This window comes from Simochromis diagramma, unplaced genomic scaffold (genome assembly GCF_900408965.1).
Source record: "Simochromis diagramma unplaced genomic scaffold, fSimDia1.1 OVJJ01000291.1, whole genome shotgun sequence".
NCBI classification, from domain to species: Eukaryota; Metazoa; Chordata; class Actinopteri; order Cichliformes; family Cichlidae; genus Simochromis; species Simochromis diagramma.
In genome coordinates, this window is record NW_024386805.1 from 205,965 (window position 1) to 230,361 (window position 24,397).

At 42.1% G+C, this 24,397-nt stretch overlaps 1 protein-coding gene across 1 annotated transcript; it reads left to right on the top strand.

Moving 5' to 3' along the window:
* Nucleotides 1-8,590: 8,590 nt before the first annotated feature.
* Nucleotides 8,591-24,108, top strand: LOC120730606 (ribonuclease inhibitor-like). Its single transcript, XM_040027027.1, has 5 exons — nt 8,591-9,182; nt 13,722-13,895; nt 14,124-14,297; nt 20,825-20,998; nt 21,923-24,108. The coding sequence occupies exons 1-5, from the start codon at nt 9,148-9,150 to the stop codon at nt 21,966-21,968; spliced, it is 603 nt and encodes a 200-aa protein (XP_039882961.1). The 5' UTR covers nt 8,591-9,147; the 3' UTR covers nt 21,969-24,108.
* The last annotated feature ends 289 nt before the right edge of the window (nt 24,109-24,397 follow it).

A 24,397-nucleotide genomic window follows, 5' to 3' on the forward strand; every position in this document is an offset into this window, starting at 1 on the left:
GTGTTCACATCTGTATGTTTCAGCTTTGTCCTTCAGTCACAACCTGGTGCATCTCTATCTTAACTTCCTGCTTCTATCGTGGTTAAAGCTGATGAATCCTCTGGAGATCAAACACTGATGGTGTTATTGGAGCTGAGTGAAGTTTGATGGCTTTATTATCCACGCTGTGACACATGGCAGCTGTCAGAGCAGAACACATGAAGTCAGCAGTTGTGTTTAAATTCAGTTTAAATTCAGTTTAAATTCAGGGACATGGAGCCCCTGTTGATCCTCTACCCAATCACACGAGCCACGGTGTGAGAACGGGTGTGGGTCACAATCAGCCAAGGTTTTGGGTGAACCCATTGTGAGATCTAGCCCCACCCTATCATGTGATTTCCTGTGATCAAATGGCCCAGGATGTGAGTGGGCATTAAAGTGTCCATGTCCCTCTTTGGTGACACTCCCATAGGGCTTAAAATCTGGGACGCTCCACCATTTGACCTTCGAACTGAAAAAGCTTCTTGGATGAGAAGTGAAACGTCTTCAAGCAACTTAAAGAAGTCCAGACGCTTTTCTTTCCAAGCTCCTTTGACAACATCATTCATAGAACAACTTCCAGCTTCTTTTGCTCGGCTACAGTTTGGGTGGATTTGCATTTAAAGATGCAACAAGACTAAAATGGTTAGGGTCAGGAGGTCAAAGGTCAGAGCTCCTGTGGGTCTGAGGGCGGCCTCACGCTGGAGAAGGATGAAGGAGTCTGACCTGAGCCAGTGTTTGACATGAACACATCAGCACTGCTGTCAGTGAGCCTAACGACAGCCGTTAGCATCATTTCAGTGTTTCAGTCATAAAAACACTTCCTGTCACTGTGGTGGTTACAGTGACATCATGCAGTTTGTGCTTTGACCTCCAGAGGGCGACAAATCAGCACAGACAGAGAGCTCCATTCAAACTTTGCTGCCATCAGGAATAATTCTTCAAATATAATCATCAGTGTTTGAGCAGTTATGATATCAGGGACAATCTAGACATGTGTGACAATACTGAACATGTCACATGACACACCTTAGACATCATGTGATCCACACTCAGTCTGCACTTTCATTCATGACTTCAACAGGTTGAAATGAGCTTTGAAGAAACATCAGTTCAGTGCTGAAATATTTAAACGCTGCAGGAAGAAGAACAACAAAGTGATGACGGATGTTTGTGCTTCAAACAGGAAAACCAGCAGAAATAAATCACAGCCTGCCAGAGGTTTGGGAATTTCCGAGGTTTAACTGAACGCAGCACAGTGTTACGATGTTCCCGAGTGTCCTCAAACGCCGCATTAGGCTCAAAGTTTACTTTCACTTCCTGAACTTCGTGGAGTGGAGCTTGTTGTTGGTGTGTGAAGAAACTGTAAGTTTGCTTTGTTTCCTCCTTTAACAGTTTGTCTTTAGGAACTTTACTGTTTGTTCAGCTCATGTTTGATTTCTTCACACAACAAACTGTGTGTGTTTGTATTTCCGGTCTCTCCATTAAAGTCAGTGTGTAATGTTTCCTGGCTAACATCAGCTGTGTGCAGCTTAGTTCAGCACAAATCTGCCGCTCCATAGTTCACGGTAACGGACTCACAGCTGGACCAACGAGGCCGAGTGTGTCCGCCACTCTGAGCTACGTTCGTGTTTGTGTACTTGTAGTTTGTACTTTGAGTTCAGTCAGAGCCCACAGAGGACGCAGCGTACGTGATGACGTCACAGCCCTTCACCTCCTTTACTGTCACTGTGATTAATATTTACACACGAGACACCTGCAGAGCTCTGACGCTAAGCTAGCCACACAGCATGCTAACGCTAAGCTAAAGCTAAGCTAACACTAAGCTAACGCTAAGCTAACACTAAGCTAACGCTAAGCTAACACTAAGAGTTCTTACAGACACGAGTTAAAAAGCTGCTTTTAGTTTGTGATCAGAGTCCAGGACTGAGAGCAGCAGCAGAGCTGATGGATGATGAATTACTGGATGGAAGAAGCTTCTCATTAGCAGTGAATCAGTGTGTGTGCAGTTCTCTGCAAACTCAGCAGGAAGAATTAGTGTGAAGCTTTAACTCTGCTGATACTCTTTGAATCCTGGATCAGCTGAAATGTTTAAACTGTTGTTCACAGGTGTTGGACTGACTGAAGCTTCCAGTCACAGTGAATCAGTGTGTGTCAGTGAATGCATCGTGTGTGCTTCAGGCTCCATCTAGTGGACTGATAGCAGAGCAGCTGATGGCAGCTTCCTCTGCCTCACACTGCTGTCTGACTGCATCCAGCTGACACTGAGATGAAGCAGGAAAGAAGCAGCTGATATTTGGACAGCACACATGATGAAAGGAGGATTTCAGCTGATGTGCACATGAATGATTTGTGTTTCCTCTGCAGGTAGAAAGTGTGTGTGAGCTGATGTGAATTGAGCAGCATGGATCAGTGTGAGGACAGAGAGGAGGGAGTCCCTCCCTCTAAAAGCACTCTGTGTGGGGAACATGAGAGCCAGACCAAAGCTCAGAGGTGAGATGACCATCTCTAACTGTCCATGACTCTTCTCCATGTCACAGCTCAGCACTCACATCACTGCTGCATCATTATTCACAGGAACCAGCCTGGACCTCCACCCAGCTCTGTGTCCTTACAGAGTGACGGGTCTAACGGTCTTCCCATTAATTTTAAAGTCCAGCCTGTGTCTGCTGCAGAGAGGTGAGCTGTTAGCAACATGAACTCTTTGATTAAACTGCTCGATGTTGTTGGATATAAACTACAAACACGTCGTTCCCTCAGTCCCATTTAAACTGTCTTTTAAAACAAGCCTTTGGTTTCTAAACAACTGAAAACCCACTTCAGCAAACAGGAAGTGATCAGAGCGTCCGTCCACTTCCTGTCAGGCCCTGCAAACATTTCATATTGAAGAAAAGTAGTTGACATCTCACATTTTTACTCCACCACATTCAACCATTTTGACATTTTACAGCATGAAACTCTTGTCACATGACTCCTGTTATGTTATAGAGTCATGTGACCACCAGGGAGGGATTTGTATGGATGAAACACATTCAAATCAATCTGATTCATCAATGGAAACATTTTTGGTGTAAATGCAGCAACACTGAAAACGCTGAAGATAAAAACACAACAGATGAAATATGAACAAATCGAGGCTTTGAATACACGTGTGTGTGTTTGAGACACAGAGATAAATGGATTGTGTGTCTGTCCTATTGCTGCATGAGGGTTTTATTGTAGATTTTGTGCGTGTACACTTTTGACCACGAAGGTGTTGAAAGGGCGTAAAACAGTTGGAGGCACCAGAGTGAACACTGGTGCTGTCAGTAGATTAAAACATGACTAATTAATGACACAATCTTCTGTCATTAATCCTCATTAATCACAATTACTTGATCAATAGCTGCAGTTACATTTTTCCAACTTTATATTTAAGCCTGTAACAGACGTTTACACCATATAATGAAGTAAATGCAGAATAAACACAAAGAATGTTAAACGCTTCAATTCAAAGAGACTTTGAATAGTTTTCAGTCTTTAACTCAGCTTCTCTGCTGTAAATACAACTTTGTAACAAACACATATACTAAAAGCTAAGTGTGCACTAATATATAATAATATATAATCTATATTACTGCTGTTAATGAAAATGTTTAATCAGACTCATCACAGGGTTACTGTGGATTAATTTGGATGAATCACCATTAAACATCATTTTTAATGTAAACGAATCAAAGTTCATTTCATGAGCAAACAGACTCGAGAGAAAAGGGCAAATTTACACACTTAACATGTTTATTGAACATGTAAACATTGATTAACCTCCTGAATGAGCCGACCCCCCCCAGGGACAGTCCTGCATGCTAATGATGGGCTCTGCTCTGTACCTGCAGGATTCTGTCAGCCACAAACTCCTCAGCTGATCCTGAGTCTGAGCCCATCTGTCAAACAATCATTTTCTTCACAGGTCTGTGGAGGTGGCACTGATCCTGCAGCAGTCTAACACTCTCTGTCACTCTTCTTCAAGTCTTTGACACGAGGAACCAAAACTATGTCATTAACAACACTAACAGGTCTGCAGTTTGTCCACTTGGCAGTTGTGTCATCAGTGCTTTGCATTGTTGTGATATTTTAAGCTGGAAGTGCTTCGGTGAAAAGAAAATTCCTTCTGTCACGATGTGCAGAATCCTTCATGTTGGTCGGCTGGTCCGTCTTGTTATTTTTTTAATACTCAAACTTTCCATCGAGAGGTCAGTGTGTGTTCATCATCTTCCATACTGAGCTGATTGGTTCAGCTGCCGTCACTAACAGATGTGCTGCACATCTGCACGTGTGCAAAGGTAACTCTACTTGGACAAACTGCCCGAAGTGCGTTGATAGAAACATTTCAGGGATTTTGAGTCGTTCTGCATCCAGATGTGTCGTGTTAAAGGTTTTTATCATGTTAATCATGATAACAGATGAACCCCTAACCCTAACCCTACATGTTAATGTTGACAGCACTGGTAAATCCTTTTTAATGTTCTTCTGTCAGATCATTGATTAGACTCGACTCCAAATACGAGACTCAGAAAACTCAAATGAAAACTCAAATCAAAGCAATGAGAAAAGGACTTCTTGTGTTAGAATGAAAACATATGGAAGTGGTCAGGTTTCAAACACTCGATGAATCTACTGCACAGTTACATTCAGGGACCTTTGGCCTCCTGAGAGCATTAGTTGATGGTTCATCACAGTTTTACCTTCCAGTGAGTGAATTTATCAGTTTGATGAAGTCTCAAAGTTTCCTCTGAGCTTCTGCAACATCATCACTTCCATCACTGATGAAAGAAAGTTCATAGAAAACAGAAAATATATCTTCAGAATCTGAGAGTTTAAAACTTGACAGACTTGATTCAGATGAAGTTATTTGAGCAGAAACTCCTGGATCTTTATCCTGTGTTGATCTAATCCTTCATGGTTCCTCCACAGAGTGGAGCAGCAGAGCTCAGAGGTTCCCAGTGGTCAGTCTGCCCAGCAGCATCAAACACAGCTGGACTCCATATTTATGGTCTGTACATGTACAACAACTACTTTATTATTAATATTAATGCATTTATTTATAGGTCCCTTTCAGAACACCAAGGACTCTGTGGACTAAATGACCAAAAGAAACAAACTTTGAAATCAGACGGTGCAAATGTGATCACAGGGAAACGTTTTAAACATCGAGGCTTTAAACAAAAACCAAAGTGAAACAGTTTGTAGTCGAGATCAGTGGGAATGAAGCTGAATAACTGTTTCTTCAATATCTTTGAGCTCTTAAAAAAGAAAAACTAGCTGAAAGTCTGGCTGCTCTTATGAAAAGTACAGAGAAATTATGGGTCGCTCAACACTTGTGCACAATATAGGAGTTTAAATAAATCTGAAGAATAACTCAAAATCCTACAATCATACTGAGAAAATCATCTACAGCTAACTATCCAAGTGGATTGTTTAAGACAGCTCCATCTGCTGGTGGCCCTCTGCAGGTGCATGAAAGGGGCGTGTTTATAGTGAAAGTAGTAGTAGAGGAAGTAAACCCCACGGGAAGGAGGGAGGACTCTCAGCAGCTTCCAGCTCATATTCAGACATTTGACTTCTCACTGAAAGCAGCAAGTTTGAGTGTCTGTACCTTAGTTCGAAGAGATAACATGGCAGTAGTAATTAGAGTTGATTGAGCAATGCTGTCCTTATAATGTAGTTTATGATTTTTATGGACAAGTCCAGTTTTTATGTAGAGCCTCTCAAGTTGGTGACAGCAGTCAAAGTTCACGTGTAAACCAGAGCAGCAAATCAGGTCCAAATGTGTTGTTCACAGTGAGTGGGATCATCATTGGCTGCTATGTTAACCTCCTGCAGCAGGATGTCTTTGGTCAGAGAATGGAGAGATCACTAAGTCATTGTTGAGTTTAGGGAGACAGTAGACAGTTGGAGGAGGTTCAGCCAGTTGACACACAGTAGATAAAATAACTGAAGGCAGGAGCAGACACCTGTATGACTTTCCACCTCTCACATAGATTATTGTCCCTGGGCAGCGCCACAGGGCTGGAAGATGTAAACAAAGCTGGAGGAGAGGATTTATTCATCTGAGAAAAGTCACAGAGTTGTGTCTTGATGCTCAATCATCCAGGTACGTAAATCCCAAAAAGCTTGATTCTGTTCATCTGGATGTTTTCAGTGGGAGAAACGTTTCATCATCATCAGGAGACTTCTTCAGTCTCAGCTGACTGCAGGTTTCAATCTCATAAACAGGACATTAGTATGACTGAAACCAGCCCACTGAAGGAACAATGGGCTGGGAGGTCAGTTCATTGATCATTGGTACGCATATTGTCAGGACCATTGATCAATGGTTGTTGATCAATGGTCATGAGTCCAGTTCACAGAGAGCTGGGGAATGGCTGCAATCACAGCATTGTAAGATGGTGACAGTTGTACCCTTAGGCCCCTCCTCCATTCAGAGATGGTCTTTCCTTTTCACATAAATGGCCTCCTTGACTCCGCCCTCAAACCAGCGTTCACATTTACTCAGGACCTTCTTGATGTGAAGTTCTTCTGCTTCGCTGGCTGCTGTGTCTGTGGGGATGGTGTTTGTTCTGTGTTGTTGCGTCCTGATGACGCCCAGTTTGTGCCCCAGTGGATGATGAGAGTCAAACCTTAAATACTGATCTGTATGCGTAAACAGAGTGAACCTTTAAGACCAGTTGTCTGTACGATCAACTCAGTCACCTGAAACATCTCCAAGTTTCTGGCTTTGATCATCAACCTGTTGGTAGTTCAGCTCTGAACACCAGTGAAATGTTTCTCCCACTGAAATCGCTGCATTCATATGAACAGAATCAACGTTTTGGGATCATGGAGTTGTGGACAAAGTCTCAGTTAATCAGATAAAGTCAAACCTATAATTGGTAAAGAGTTCGTGGGTGATATGCCCCTTGATGGTAAAGAAGTGGATGTTGTGTGGACTAAAGTTCAGAGTGGTGGGTCATTCATAAAGTATTCTGTTCCAGCTGCTGGAGGACAACATCATCACTTTTGTGAAGAACGAGCTGAAGAAGATCCAGAAGGCTCTGAATCCAAATAAGCCCCAGTGCTTGGAGTTTCAGAGGGAGGATGATGAGCAGAGGAGAAACAGCAGAGAGGCATTTGTGAAGATCACAGTGGACTTCCTGGGGAGAATGAAGCAGGAGGAGCTGGCTGACCGTCTGCAGAGACGTAAGAGGATTTATCTAAAGATTTAAGCTGCTGGATAAATGAGAGACTTGTGACACCAGTGTGTTCAGTCATTTCTCAGTGGGTCAGAAATTGTCATCAGCATTTTGTAAAATGTGATTGTTGAAGTTGTATTTTTATTATTATTCTGAACTTCCAGCTGCTGTTTGTCATCGTAAACTTAAGTCTAAGCTGAAGAAGAAGTTCCAGTGTGTGTTTGAGGGGATCGCTAAAGCAGGAAACCCAACCCTCCTGAATCAGATCTACACAGAGCTCTACATCACAGAGGGAGGGACTGCAGAGGTCAATGATGAACATAAGGTCAGACAGATTGAAACAGCATCTAGGAAACCAGACAGACCAGAAACAACAATCAGACAAGAAGACATCTTTAAAGCCTCACCTGGAAGAGACGAACCAATCAGAACAGTGCTGACAAAGGGAGTGGCTGGCATTGGGAAAACAGTCTTAACACAGAAATACAGCCTGGACTGGGCTGAAGACAAAGCCAACCAGGACATCCAGTTCATATTTCCATTCACTTTCAGAGAGCTGAATGTGCTGAAAGAGGAAAAGTTCAGCTTGGTGGGACTTGTTCATCACTTCTTTACTGAAACCAAAGAAGCAGGAATCTGCAGCTTTGAAGACTTCCAGGTTGTGTTCATCTTTGATGGTCTGGATGAGTGTCGACTTCCTCTGGACTTCCACAAAACTACAATCCTAACTGACCCTAGAAAGTCCACCTCAGTGGATGTGCTGCTGATAAACCTCATCAGGGGGAAACTGCTTCCCTCTGCTCGCCTCTGGATAACCACACGACCTGCAGCAGCCAATCAGATCCCTCCTGACTGTGTTGGCATGGTGACAGAGGTCAGAGGGTTCACTGACCCACAGAAGGAGGAGTACTTCATGAAGAGATTCAGAGATGAGGAGCAGGCCAGCAGGATCATCTCCCACATCAAAAAAGCTCGAAGCCTCCACATCATGTGCCACATCCCAGTCTTCTGCTGGATCACTGCTACAGTTCTGGAGGATGTGCTGGAAACCAGAGAGGGAGGACAGCTGCCCAACACCCTGACATAGATGTACATCCACTTCCTGGTGGTTCAGGCCAAAGTGAAGAAGGTCAAGTATAATAGAGGACGTGCAACAGATCCACACTGGAGTCCAGAGAGCAGGAAGATGATGGAGTCTCTGGGAAAACTGGCTTTTGATCAGCTGCAGAAAGGAAACCTGATCTTCTATGAATCAGACTTGACAGAGTGTGGCATCGATATCAGAGCAGCCTCAGTGTACTCAGGAGTGTTCACACAGATCTTTAAAGAGGAGAGAGGACTGTACCAGGACAAGGTGTTCTGCTTCATCCATCTGAGTGTTCAGGAGTTTCTGGCTGCTCTTCATGTCCATCTGACCTTCATCAACTCTGGACTCAATCTGCTGGAAGAACAACAAACAACCCCCAAGAAGTCTAACACAGGAGAATCTGCAGAGACACACTTCTACCAGTGTGCTGTGAACAAGGCCTTGCAGAGTCCAAATGGACACCTGGACTTGTTCCTCCGCTTCCTCCTGGGTCTTTCACTGCAGACCAATCAGACTCTCTTACCAGCCCTGATGACACAGACAGGAAGTAACTCACAGACCAATCAAGAAAGCAGTTCAGTACATCAAGTGGAAGCTCAGGGAGAATCTGTCTGCAGAGAAAAGCATCAATCTGATCCACTGTCTGAATGAACTGAATGATCGTTCTCTAGTGGAGGAGATCCAACAATACAGGACTTCAGGAAGTCTCTCCACAGGTAACTGTCTCCTGCTCAGTGCTCAGCTCTGACCTTCATCTTACTGTCATCAGAAGAAGATCTGGATGAGTTTGACTTCAAGAAATACTCTGCTTCAGAGGAGGCTCTTCTGAGGATGCTGCCAGTGGTCAAAGCCTCCAACAAAGCCCTGTAAGTAAACATGAACTCATCGCTTCATTCTTAAAATCATGGGAAATAAATCAGAGGTGCTCAGTTCAAAGAACACTACCATTTTAGAAAAATTAAAAAATAGTCACTAAAATAGTCATGATACTTTAAATATTTCTCTCCAGCAGGACATGTCAGCATTTCTGAAATATTTTTGTCTTTAACTCGAATCAAAGCACAATCCAGATCAAGCCTATAAGAACATGAGCTCTGATCCTTCAGCCCCTCTGACAGGTTTATTATCCTCAAGTTGTTCACTTGTCTCCAACAACCAGGAGTTTAACTCTGTTTTTTTTTAAAGCAAATACTTGAGCTACCAGACTGCACCTACATCTTTTTCAGAATTTCTTATTTTAAGGTCTGGTTTGTGTCTCATCTTTATTGCAATCCCCCATGTCTCTCTGTTTTTCAAACATAAATCTGTTACCTCGGTGTGGCCAGAAACACATGGTGAACCCAAAATACAGACAAAGGTGAAGGAACTGAATATTACTAGACGTGAAGGCTCTATTTACACACAGGAACTTGACACTTGGAATTTTTTAACATGAACTGTGAACTATGGTGGAAGTCAAGCACTTGAAGCTGTGAGCATGAAGTGGGCTCTATGGTAGGTTTCCGGAAATGGGTCTTGGTTGATGGTAATCTGAGTCACTGTAACAGAGGTACAGCAGCATCAGAAAGATCACTGGCGGAGGTTACAGTAAGTGAACGAGGTTATCTTCAATGTCTTATTTGGGGTTTCTGTAGCTCAGGAGGTAAAGCTGGTCTGATCTGACCTACTGATCGGAAGGTTGGTGGTTCGATCCCTGGCTCCTCCAGTCTGCATGTCAAGTATCCTTGGGCAAGATACTAACCCCAACTTGCTCTCCGATGCATCCATCAGAGTATGAATGTGTGTGAATGTACTTAGAAAGCACTAAGTTCAGATAAAGTGTTTGTGAGAATGGGTGTGATTGGGTGGATGTGGCATGTTGTATAGAGCGCTTTGAGTACTCCGGGAGAGTAGAAAAATGCTATATAAGAATCAGTCCATTTACCATTTACTTGTCAGCAGTCGGAAAGCAACTTGGGGAAGGCAGGTGGTGAGCTGTGAGTAAATCAAGAAGACCAGCATCCAGGAAAACGTGACTGAACTGCAAGGGTGAGTAGATGATCCGAGGATTAGGAGGTTAGCAGAGTTGTTGAGAGTGCTGATGTTATATTCAGCCTAGTAGATTACTGTCAGGTGTGGACAATGGACAGGCTGACCAGGCTTCACCCAAAGGCAGAAACCAGAGTGTAGTGGGAAACCACCGCCGCTCACACAGACCATGACAGCAGCATGACCCCCCCCCCCCCCCCTTAAAAGCATTCTCTTTCACTTGGCATCATTTACCTCTCCCTTCTCCAATTTCTGATGTGTCCACCTTTGCAATGATAACTGTGATCAGGGTGAACCAAAAAGGTGCCGTGGTGAACAGATACTTCAGTTTGGTGAATGCAGTTTCAGTTTTGGGGGACCAGATGCATGCTGAGACTTGAGTGGTGCAGCTACCTGACTATAGTTGAAAGTGAGCAGTCTATAAAAATTTGCCATTCCCAAAACCCATTGGAGATGCTTCTTGAATCTACAATGAGTACAAGGGGTATGCCACTTTGTGAAAGCTTTTACTTTTGCCAGATCCATCTTCACCTGCCCCCGTGCCAAAATGTAACCAAAAAAAGTTATTGATGAGGAATGGAATTCACACTTTTCTGCTTTGACATAAGGTTTATTCTCCAGCAAACGTTGGAAAAATAGCATGGACATGAGACTGATGTTCCTCACAGGTTTTGGGAAAAATGAGGATATCATCCAGATACACCAATACGAACCTGTCAAGGAAGTCCCGGAGGACATCGTTAACTAATCTTGAAACATTGCGGGAGCATTAGTTAACCCAGGCGGCATGACCAAATACTCGTAGTCCCCCAATGGCATGTTTAAAACGGTGTTCCACTTGTCTCCCTGATTGATCTGGAAAAAGTTGTAAGCGTTGCGGAGGTGGGGTTTTGTAAACCCAGTGGCACTGTGAAATGGCCTGAAAGCAGAGCTAATGAGGTAATAGGTACTTATTCTAGATGGTAATATCACTGAGGCCCCTGAAGTAAATGCATGGCCAGAGAGAGCCATCCTTTTTCCCCACAAAAAAGAAGTTCCAACTTGAGATGACAATCGTTGGATTATGCCTGCACCGAGGGATTCCTTAATGTACTTTTCCATAGCCGCACACTCAGGTCTAGACAGGTTATACAGCCAGCTAGAAGGCCGGGTGGAGCCAGAGAGTAGTTCTATGGTACAGTCATGTGGTTTGTAAGGTGGCAGTGAAAGCGCTTTACTTTTGCTAAATACTTCCTGAAGATCATGACATTTGGTGGGCACAGAGGAGAGATCTAAAACAGTCTCAGTGTTGGTTGATGGTTCCACAGGTTCCGGTGGACCGGTGGAAACAAGGCAATTTGAATGACAGAACAGACTCTAACTGATTACCCTCTGACCTGACCAGTCTAAGTGGGGGTTATGTAATTCTAGCCAAGGAAACCCGAGTATGAGTGGTTTGTGAGGTGCATGAAAAGCAAAAAAGGTAAGTGTTTTCTTGTGATTGCCAGGGGTGACAGGCTCTGTGCGCTGAATTATGTGAGGGGACACTCGGTTATTTAATGACTTAGTGGGAATGGGCGGATTAAGGGGGCATAGAGGGATGTTTAACTGTCTCGCTAACTCAGACTCCATGAGGTTCTAATTGAACAAGAGCCTGAAAGGTCTGGTTAACTAGAACAGAGAGTTGGAGTTGCAATCTGGGTTTTTATGTTTGTGTGAGTATCCTCCACCCTTATCCCTGAACTTTCCAGTGGGCAGACCCTGATGTGGAATCGAAAACAGACAGGTTCATCACGAGAAGCAAGCTGATCTTTCATGGTTTGATTTAATGACTGAAAAACATACAGCGGACGGTGGTTAGCACTGTTGCCGCACAGCAAGAAGGTCCTGAGCAAAAGTCTTTACAAACTCAACCAGGAAATCGTCATGCGAGCAGAAAGAAAGAGGATGAGCAGATAGGTAAGCAAGAGAAACCCGCCAGCGTCCCAGGTTTCCAGAGAAGGTTCAGGTTCCAGGTACCTGAAATGGGATGTAATTCAATTCAATTTTATTTATATAGCGCCAAATCACAACAGTCGCCTCAATGCGCTTTATATTGTACAGTAGATCGTACAGTAATAGATACAGAGAAAAACCCAACAATCATATGACCCCCTATGAGCAAATACTTTCGCGACAGTGGGAAGGAAAAACTCCCTTTTAACAGGAAGAAATGTTTGGTGTCAAAGTCAAAGCACAGATCCATCCAGTCTCTGTATTTCAGCTTATTTCCTTTATACACACATTTAACAGGAACAGTTTCAGACAGCTAGTGTTTACCTGACATTACCTGCGTACCTCACAGTTTGCAGGTAATGGGCATAATAATTACTGAACAGAGACATCCTGCTGTGAACTTTGTTGCTGTGGATCTAAAATGTAAAAATACATCTGAGAAGATTTCTAATCATGATTTTATGAGCCCCCAAAGTTTGATTCTGTTCATCTGGACGTAGCGCTCTCAGCGGGAGAAACATTTTGTCACTCATCAAGATGACTTCTTCAGGCTCAGCTGACTGCAGCTTTCCCCAATCTTATAAAAAGTACATCTGCATAATGACTCAAAGCTAATGGTCAAGGAACTGACCTCCCAGCCTTATTGTTCCTTCAGTGGGCTGGTTTCAGTCATTATGCAAATGTACTTTTTATAGGGTTGGAAACCAGAAGTCAGCTGAGACTGACGAAGTCACCTGGATGAGTGACGAAATGTTTCTCCCACTGAAAGCGCTACGTCCAGATGAACAGAATCAACTTTTGGGATTTACTAACCTGGATGATTGAGCATGGATCAAGACCGGTTTTTATGAGGTATACAGTTTCTTATAATTTCTAAACCAGAAGGTTGAGGAGATGGAGCTCATGATAACTGGCTACTGCCCTTCAGCGTGCTTTATGAAATCATCCAATCAAAATAAAGTTGGCCTTTAGGGAGAGCGGGGCTTTAAAGGGGAATGAGCCAAAGCAGCTTTTAGACAGAAAATGAAACGAGAGTCCAGGATGTGATACATTATTTATAACTACATTTACAGTAATCACACATATTAGAATTAATAAAGTGACCAGCAGTACTGTAGTAAGTGTAATACTGCAGTACTCACAGGCCTGTGCCAGCAGACACTGAACTACTGTCACTAAATCAACCTGCTCTTCACTGGTTTCCATTTACATACATTGGAATAATTGTGTTTAATTTGAAATATTTTTCTTCTGTTACACTTAAATTCTTGAACATTTTTTTTATTTAATTGTGCATTGTAGTGTACTCATTTGTACACATTTGATTACTTAGATTCAACATATAAAGAGATTTTATTTGATAATAAAAATTATTGTTTTGTTGTTCTTGTTATTTTTTTCAGGCTGAGCAGCTGTAACCTGTCAGAGAAAGGCTGTACAGATTTGTTGTCAGTGGTCAGCTCCCAGTCCTGTAGTCTGAGAGAGCTGGACTTGAGTACCGACAGCCTGAAGGCTTCAGCAGTAACGCTTCTGTCTGCTGCAGTGGAGAGTCCACACGCCAAACTGAATATTCTGAGGTCTGACCGATTTGTATTCTTTTTTCTTTTTTTTGTTTGTTTTGTTTTGTTTTTAACTGAGAAAATAAATCCAGCAATTTAAACAGTAGAGGTAAACTTGATCAATTTACTGTTGTTTCGTACCACATCTGCTCAGCATAAAACAACAAGGATTCTTAAAATATAAGATTAGTTATTGCACCCTGATTACACTTTAACATCAGTCTTTGTTCATGTTTTCATTTTCAGACTCAACGTCTGTGAACTTCTAGCGGAAAACTGTGAAGCTGTGTCCTCAATGCTCAGCTCTCAGTCCTCTACTCTGACAGAGCTGGACCTGAGTATCAAAAATGTGCAGGATTCAGGAGTGAAGATTCTGTCTGCTGGACTACAAAGTTTAAACTGTAAACTAAATACTCTGAGGTCAGATCAATTGACATTTTGTTTTTTTTTAAATGAACCAATTAAACATTTTATTCAAGGCTTCCGGTTCCGGCGCTCGTGGGGATGGACACCTAGTACGAGAGCTCTCGACTGAAACTTATTAAAACTGCCCCAAGTAAATTAATACACTATCTAAGTGCACCTAAAGAGGAAAAGGGGGTTTAAATGATGTCCAGAAAGAACAAAATAGCTAAGAAGTTAACGTTTGAAAACGTGGAAGATGGCAATGTGCAGCTAACAGAAGGGGCTAACGTTAGCCCCTATGGGGCTAGCCGAGGCCACTCTCCCACTCCTAGCCGCGAGGATTCTGGGACAGAAGATGAGGTTGACCCAGCAAGGTTGACACTGATACTGAAAGAACTGAGAGGCGTTGGGAAAGGGGTGAAAGAATTTCGAAAAGACACGAAAGCGCAACTGCTGGAAATAAGGGGTGAGTTGGATAAAGCCAATGCACGGCTTAATGATGTGGAAACCAGGGTTGCAGAACACAAAGATAAGCTTCAGAACACAGACGAGATTTTGTCTGAGATACTAACAATGCAATTCAATTTTATTTATGTAGCGCCAAATCACAACAAAAGTCACCTCAAGGTGCTTCATAGATACCGAGAAAAACCCAACAATCATATGACCCCCTATGAACAAGCACTTTGGCGACAGTGGGAAGGAAAAACTCCCTTTTAACAGGAAGAAACCTCCGGCAGAACCAGGCTCAGGGAGGGGCGGGGCCATTTGCTGTGATTGGTTGGAGTGAGAGAAGGAAGACAGGATAAAAGACATGCTGTGGAAGAGAGACAGAGGTTAATAACAGATATGATTTAATGCAGAGAGGTCTGTTAATACATAGTGAGTGAAAAAGGTGACTGGAAAAGAAAAACTCAATGCATCATGGGAATCCCCGGCAGCCTACGTCTATTGCAGCATAACTAAGGGAGGATTCAGGGTCACCTGGTCCAGCCCTAACTATATGCTTTAACAAAAAGGAAAGTTTGAAGCTGATCTTCAAAGGCCCCTGAAGATCACAGGGGCCTTTGAACTCAAACTGGGAGCTGCTGCCACACCCAGTCCAACATAGCCAGGCTTTCTTTGCTGCTTTGACAAAACCTCAAATCCCAGTCAGAGATGATGAGCATCATCACAGTGATGATCATTTCTCTGTAACCCAGGCTTTCTGCTCCTTGATCTGTGCACGCTCACAGAACAAGGAGACCTTTAAACATAATTTCACTAAATGGATGGACTGAGCTCAGCCTACAGATGAACTGGTGCCAGAGATCATAAAGAACATCAAACAGTCAAATTCAACACTTTTAATGGAAATATGAGATTAATCTTGAAAGTAGAGATAGTGTCTGTCTCCTGAATCTAAACTGGAAGCTGGTTCCATAGAAGAGGGGCCTGAAAACTGAAGCCTCTGCCTCCCATTCTACTTTTAAATACTCTAGGAACAACAAGTAGGCCTGCAGTGTGAGAGCGAAGTGCTCTAATAGGGTGATATGGTACTACAAGGTCATTAAGATAAGATGGGGCCTGATTATTTAAGATCTTGTATGTGAGGAGCAGGATTTTGAATTCAATTCTGGATTTAACAGGAAGCCAATGAAGGGAAGCCAATACAGGAGAAATCTGCTCTCTCTTTCTAGTCCCTGTCAGGACTCTTGCTGCAGCATTTTGGATTAACTGAAGGCTTTTCAGGGAGTTTTTTGGACATCCTGATAATAATGAATTGCAGTCGTCCAGCCTGGAAGTAATAAATGCATGAACTAGTTTTTCAGTGTCACTCTGAGACAGGATATTTCTAATTTTAGAGATGTTGCACAAATGGAAGAAAGCATGCAGGAAAAGTTTCAAACAAAACTAACATCACTGGAGGCTTACTCGAGGAGGGAGTCGCTCAGACTGTACGGGGTGCCGGAGGGAGAAGAATCGGGAGCTCCATCTATGACCCACTTTGTGGAGAAGCTACTCCGGGAGAATCTCGCCATCCCACCATCAACACCGTTACAAATTCAGAGAGCACACAGAGTGTTATCGTTACTCCCTCCGGACGGCTCCCAACCCAGATCGATCCTGGTAAAATTCCTGTGCTTCACGGTTAAAGAAGAAGTGCTGAGGCTCGCTTGGCAAAAGAAAGGTTTTATGCTGAATTCCAGCAAGATCAACCTCAACCACGATTACCCCCCTGAGATCATGGCTTTGAGGAAGGAGTATGCAGAGGCACGAAAGGTCCTAAAAGAGAAGAATGTACGGTTTAGGACCCTCTACTCAGCGCGCCTTAAGGTTTTTTTCGAAGATGGAGCGAAAACCTACAACACGGTGGAGGAGGCAACGGCTGACCTGGCGAGTCGGGGCCTGCCGGTAAAGGTGATTACACCACCGGCAACCCCCAGAGAAAAACTACAAAGATGCCTGCTGTGGCGGGGAGTTGGTGGTCGGCGTCTGCGTCAGATCCGAGGAGCTGCGGGATATAGAGAGAAGCTGCAAGTATACAGACGTGAAGAGAACAAATTTAATGTTATGTATTAGCTATGGACAACATGGTGAATTATGGTTACTGTCGAGCTAAAATGGGTGGGGCTTCTCGTGCTGTGAGTGCCGTCGCAGTGGAAGGCCCCCTAACTCAGGGGGTAATAAGGGGTTTCCCTTCAAGTTGTGAGGGTGTCAGTGGAAGTGCTCCACTGTCAGAAGCCAGCTTAGGAGCTTTTAAGATCCAGTTATGTTCAAATGTTTTCAGTTCATTCCTAACTTTTTTCACTTGTTACTCTTTTAAGAGGGGGCTGCCTGCTGTTATTGAGTTTATGCGCTGTGGTAACTTAATATATCTTCATGGGAAGTGAGTCAGTGAAAGTAATCTCTTTTAATGTTAACGGGGTTCTGAATGTGATTAAGATGAATAAGATACTGTCCAAACTAAGGAAGGAGAAGGCCCAGATTGCACTACTTCAGGAGACACACATGAACCAAGTAGATCACTTGAGATTGAAAAGAAAGGGTTTTAAATATGTATTCTCCTCTTCCGTTAAGTCCAAACACAAGAGGGGTGTGGCTACACTTATCTCTGGTACTCTTAACTATGAACATATCTAAGAACTCTGTGATGAGGAAGGCAGATTGGTTAGAATAACAGGAAGAATAGAGGGGTCTGAAATCACAATTTTAAATGTTTATGCTCCCCCCGGGAGCGATTGACTATTCTATAGGAATAGGTTTGAGTTAATGGTGGATTCTCAGGGGATAGTTGTCTGTGGGGGGGTTTTAACTTTAGACTTGACCCTAAACTAGACTCCTCCTTCCCAACCAACCAGGTAACAGCACTTACTAGAAAAGTCAATTCCTATATGGTAGAGATGGGGATAATAGATGTATGGAGGGACCGCTACGCATCTACCAGAGATTTCACTCATTACTCTGGTTCATTTAAACACTGACATATTAACAAGAGATCTATCTGACCACAGTCCTATCTCTCTATCTTTGTGGCTAGGAAAAAACGTACCACACTGTGGAAATTTAACTCGCACCTTAATGATCCTGCCATAGTTTCCAAATTAAAGGTAGACATTAAACAATTTCTAGATGTTAATGACACAGGAGAGGTATCTCCAACTAGTCTTTGGGATACGCTCAAAGCGGTAATGAGAGGTACATTAATTTCTATCGCCTCCCACTTAAAGAGAGTTAAAGGGCAAAAGTTAGCAGATCTACAGGTAAATTTAAAGTTGAAAGAATAGGAAGACATAAACACCGCAAATCCTACTGTAAAGCAGGATATCAGGAAAATACAGGGTGAAATTAATGATATTTACACCCAGGAGGCCCAAAATAACTTAATTTCTTTGAGGCAAAAATACTATGAGACAGGAGGGAAATCTGCAAAATATCTGGCACATAAATAACGCAAACAACTAGAGGAAAGTACGATATACCAAATCAAGGACCCCAAGACTAATATTCTGGAATCAAAATTAGAAGACATTCAGGAATGTTTTGAGACCTTCTTTAGGGAGCTGTACTCACAGCCCAATGCTACGGAGGAGAATTGTATTGATGCCTTTCTAAGCTTTCTAGAATTACCTTCACTCCCTGTCTCTCAAAAATGAGTTTCTAACACATCCCATTTTAGTGGAAGAAATTAATGCAGCTCTTTCCAGATTAAAACCAAGTAAGGCAGTTGGGCCGGACGGGTTCAGTTCTCAGTGGTATCGCACCCTGAGGGCAGATCTAGTCCCCACATTGCTGAAGTCATTTAACTACATCCTACAGGAGGGAGAAATCCCACCCTCCTGGAGGGAGGCAACTATTTCAATTATCCCAAAAGAGGGGAAAGATAAACGAGAATGTGGAAACTATCGACCAATCAGTGTCCTTAACTTGGATGACCAACTATTTACTTCTATTCTTGCTTGTAGACTGGAGAAGTTGCTACCTGACCCCATCAATTTAGATCAGACTGGTTTCATTCACTATAGACAAACAACTGACAACATTAGGAGAATATTACACATCTCTACTCAAATACCAAAGAACAAAACTCAATCAATGATAGGAAGCTTGGACGCTGAGAAAGCCTTCGACTCCGTCAGATGGGTATTTCTGTATAAGGTTCTGGGGAAGTTTGGCTTTCACGACAAGTTTATTAGAGTAATCCAAGGTCTGTATGCTCGACCCTCAGCCCGTATTAAGGTGAATGGTGATCTCTCCAAGCCCTTTGCTCTGGAACATGGCTGTAGGCAGGGTTATGCAATCTCGCCACTTCTCTTTGATTTATTCATAGAGACATTAGGCCAAGCGATTAGACAAAATCATAACATTAGGGGTATTGCATTGTCAGGAGTTGAACATAAAGTGGTAATGTTTGCTGATGATGTACTGATCTGCCTGGAGGAGCCAGAGAGGTCTTTTAGTGAGTTGATGTCTACTTTAAGTGATTTGGGGAAGTTATCTGGTTATAAGGTCAATATTTCAAAAACACAGGTGATGACTTTAAATTATACAGCTTCTGCAGCTTTACGTAGGAAATTTAAAGTAAATTGGGATAATGAGAAAATTAAGTACCTGGGAATATATTTGACTGCGGACCTCTCGGGGCTCTTTCAGGCAAACTACGAGCCAATATCTGCAAGTATAAAAGCTGATCTGCACAGATGGAATCTGGTCCCCTTTATGAGTCTCAGGTCCCGGGTAACTTTAAAGCATGGATATCCTATGGCCTTACAACATTCCTCTCTCTTACTCATAGAAATATTGTGCTCAGATTTGAGACCTTACAGGACAATCACAACCTGACAAAATAAAATACAACTTTCATAGATACTTACAGCTGAGATCATATATTGATCATGAATGCCAACTTCAATGATGCTGAGTCGCATTTTTTCCTCATCCTGAAAAATGCCACAACCATGACCCCTACTAAATCTATTTCTAAACTATACAAAGCCCTCTAGTGCCAGCAAGGATAACACTTTATACACTAAGGATAAATGGGAAAGGGAATCAGGGATTGCTATTTCTGTGGGGGAGTGGGAAAATGTTTTGTACTGCCAGTGGTCCACGTCCAGTTCTATGAGCTGGAAGGAACATGGCTGGAAGAATATTATTAGGTACTTCAAGACTCCATATCAGGAGAGGTACAAAGGGGCTTATATGCAATGCCGGAGACAATGTGGCTCGACTGTTGCTAACCATTTTCATGTCTTTTGGGACTGTCCCAAGTTAAAAAACGTTCAGGTCTCCTTAAGTGCAGTCTTTAACGTTCAAATACCTTTAGATTTTAAGGTTTTATACATGGGTTTGGTCCCCTTTCTGGAACGTAGGAGTGAGATTAAGTTGGTGCAATTACTCTTGGTGGCAAGTAAAAAAACAATTACTAGAAGATGGTTCAGCCCAGCCCAGCCTACCCTGGATGACTGGTTTGGGATCATTTTAGAGATATTTAGGATGGAAAAACTTACATATCTGTTAAGAAATCAAAAAGCCAAATTCTACCAAAGTTGGAACAATTGGATCCAATTCATCACCCCCACGAGGGCTGACTTCACTTGATCTCACTATTACTTGGTTGTTTTTTGTTTGTTTGTTTTTTTACATTTACTTCTATTACTATTGCTTGTTTATTTACTTATTTGTTCACAATGATTGCAGCATGGGCACCCCTCCCAGTTTGTGTTTATAGTTCCATGTAATGTGTTCTATATATCTCCTTCGGGGGAGCATGCGAGCAACTCTCCTAGTAATAGCTAGTGTAGGTTAATATGCAATATCTCCTGGACTTAATCTAAAACCTGGAAGGACTTTGTTCCCATGTTATTCATATACTGCTATGCAGATGGTTTTTTCTTGTCCAATCCAAATAAAGATATAATAAAAAAAAAACCCATTCTTTTCAAGTTCATCCATATGATGTTGTATCTTAGTATGTTAAGTTTTCATCAAAAATAAAAAGATGGCATGTAATATAATAACAAACTTTACATAAGTATTATAGATTATCTTTTGTTTTTCAGACTGAGTGGCTGTAACCTGTCAGAGAGAAGCTGTGAAGCTCTGTGCTCAGTCCTCAGCTCCCAGTCCTCCAGTCTGAGAGAGCTGGACCTGAGTAACTCTGACCTGCAGGATTCAGGAGTGAAGCTTCTGTCTGCTGGACTAAAGAGTTCACAGTGTGCAGTGGAAACTCTCAGGTCAGGATTCAAACGTTAACAAATATGATCATTTAAAATGTGAATTATATTATTGATTGAATTATCTATAGAGCTTTTAGCTAAACTTATATTTATATTTGAGTGGATTATTAGACTGAATTACTGTGTAAAATTTGTCACAGTCATACGATTTTTTTTATTTATTTATTCTTTTAATTCATGTACTGGCCATTTTACATAAATTTGGCTAATCTTCTACAATATATACATTTGATTTCGTTAGGAACAAAATGTACAAATTACATATTTTGCTGGATATTGGGTATTAATGAAATTATTATGTCTTTAATGACACCACATTTCCATATGTAGGAGGTTACTGGTGGTATTGTTTCAGTGTTCGAGTTTTCCTTGCAAAGAAACATCTGGAATTTAACAATACATATTTTAAAGCTGTTTTCTCCAAAGGGATTTGTATTAGTGATGGTAAATTCTTTTTACTGAATCGAGTATAAATGAGTCACTCACCAAAATGAATCTGGTTTTTTAAATCATTTGAGTCTCTGAGTCAGTTGCCCAGAGAGTGCCAAAAATGTACTTTTTCTCTCAAACTTAATTTGTTTTTATTTTCATGTAAATCCTACTGCTATGATGAGTGATTGAAAAATAAAAACAACTATTTTATAGAGCAAAAAAGAATAAGATTTCTAAATTGGACATTTATTTTTGTTTATGTTATTAGTATTTCCTCAAATGTGTTAAATATATATTTTCTCATCTAAATAGTTTAGTCAAATAGTGACTTTCAGATTATTTTACTTACATTACTGCAGCAGCAGATTGCGAGTCAGACACTATTTTTTTTAATAGTGGTGGAACTGAGTTCATATATTTTCCTTTAGTCTGCTCATCATCTTTGCACAAAAACAAAGTGTAGACTGAATGTTATATTGCATCAGTCAGACTATCAGGCTTCATCTCAGATGAAGGAGTGACTCTTCCATGGTAACAAACTGTGAGTTTCAGCAGCTGAGAGGCAGGAGGGAAGGGTGAGTGAGTGGTCTTGATGCATTCTCAGTCTAGACTAGACTAGAAAGAGGGGCGCTGCTCTTGTGGCGACCAGCAGGTTGTCTCTCTCTGTCAGTGTCAGTGTTTTAACTTATTTTATTTCATTCTTTTATTCCTTTATATATATATTTTTTTTTGCCTGAGGAAATCCTATAGCATCGGCTTGTGCTTTGTGGAACTTCTTTTAACGAAGATGGGTTTTTTATTTCGCATGGTTTTATTGGCAATCCTGACGGTTGTTTGGAGTCATTCCTTTACCATCAATAATCCTGGCCAATGTGCAGTCTCTGAGGAGTCAATTGGATGAACTGCATTTGAATGTCGCACACTTGCATGACTACAGGGATACATGTCTAATGGCATTCACAGAGACTTGGCTCAAGGATTCTGACCCTGATTGTTCTCTGGAACTAAATGGCTTCGGGTTTCCCATACGTTTGGATCGAGACCCCAGAGCTACCCAGAAATCTAAAGGAGGAGGGGTGTGTTTGTATATAAATCAGAAATGGTGTAAAAATGTGACCGTTCGTAGACAAGTGTCTGCCTGACATTGAGCTCCTCTCTGTGTCTTGGAGGCCGTTTTATCTGCCGAGGGAATTCCCACAGATCAACGTCACCGTCGTTTACATTCACCCTAAAGCGAATCCTAAGAATGCGACTGACACCATCTCCAACGTCATCCACTCACTACAATCTCTCTCTCCTGAAGCCCCTAATATTGTTCTTGGGGACTTTAATCGCTGCGACTTGAAGAAAACACTGAGCAGTTTTTATCAGTATGTGAACTGTCCCACACGCTTCAATAAGACTCTGGATCTATGTTACGGTTCCATAAAAGGTGCGTATACCTCTGTGGCTGGCCCCGCCCTCGGATCCTCGGATCACAACACGGTGCATCTTCTGCCAGTTTACAAGACTGTACTGAGAAGAGAGAAAGTGAGGAAACACCGCATAAAGGTTTGGAGTGACGACGCCTCTTTAGCCCTGCAGGGCTGCTTTGACTGTACAGACTGGTCGGTGTTTACAGAATCATGTAGAGACATTAATGAACTCACTGACGTTGTCTGCAGCTATATCTCCTTTTGCAGAGACATGATTATCCCCTCAAAGGTTGTGCATTTTTTTCCTAATAACAAACCATGGTCTTCAAAAGGTCTTATGAGGCTGATTCATGAAAGGAAAAAAGCTTTTATTGAAGGGAATATCTTGAAAGTTAGAGAAATTAGGAAGGAGATCAGATCAGAAATTAAAAAAGCCAAAGTAAAATACAAGGATAAGGTAGAGGCGGAGATGGGTAGCAATAACTCAAGGGTGGCCTGGGCAGGCATGAAACACATGACTGGTCACTGTTACAGTGACTGTAATAAGATAAGTCTCCCTGGTTGTAGTTCAGACTCTCAGTTAGCAAGTAGAGAAGCTTATAGACCCTCTACAATTTGCATACAGGCCTCGTAGACGTGTTGATGATGCAGTGGTCACTCTGTTGAACTTCCTTTATCGCCATCTTGATGGCGCCAAAGCTCATGCTCGGCTCTTATTTATTGATTTTTCTTCAGCTTTTAATACTATCCAGCCACATCTTTTAGTTGATAAACTTCTTAACCAGTTTACACTTGATCTTAATCTCGTTGGTTGGGTTTTAGACTTTTTAACTGACAGATCTCAGTGTGTGAGAGTGAACGGTTGTTTTTCCAAACAGCTGAACTCTTCTACTGGCTCACCGCAAGGTTGTTGTCTCTCTCCTCTACTGTATATTTTGTACACTAATGACTGTCGCAGTACACAGGCCAACAGGCATTTCATTAAATACGCAGATGACACAGTCATTGTAAGCCTCCTTCATGGTGAAGAGGATTCCCATGGGCCTGTTGTGGATGAGTTTGTTTCGTGGTGTGATCAGTCCTTCTTAATGATCAGCACTTTGAAAACCAAGGACATGGTTATTGACTTCAGGAAGTTATCCCTCCATCCTGCGCTAACAGTGGTAAATGTGCAGCCATTGAACTGGTGGACAGTTATAAGTATTTGGGGGTTGTTCTTGATAAGACTCTGTGCTTTGAGTCACATGTTGCTGCTACAGTGAAAAAGCTTCAACAAAGACTTTTTAAGGAGATTAAGAGGTTTTAATGTTTCATCTGAAATGATGACTCTTTTTTATAAAAGTTTTATTGAATCTGTTTTAACCTTCTGTATCATTGCTTGGTACGGTAATATGTCCATGAATAATAAGACCAGACTTAACAACCTGGTTAAAGTGGCTGGCAAGATTTCAGGGAGGTCTCAGGTCCAGCTTGTGGACTTTTATAACAGGCAGGTGCTGAGGAAGGCAACCTCTGTCCTGTTGTGTTCAGATCATCCTCTCTTTAATGA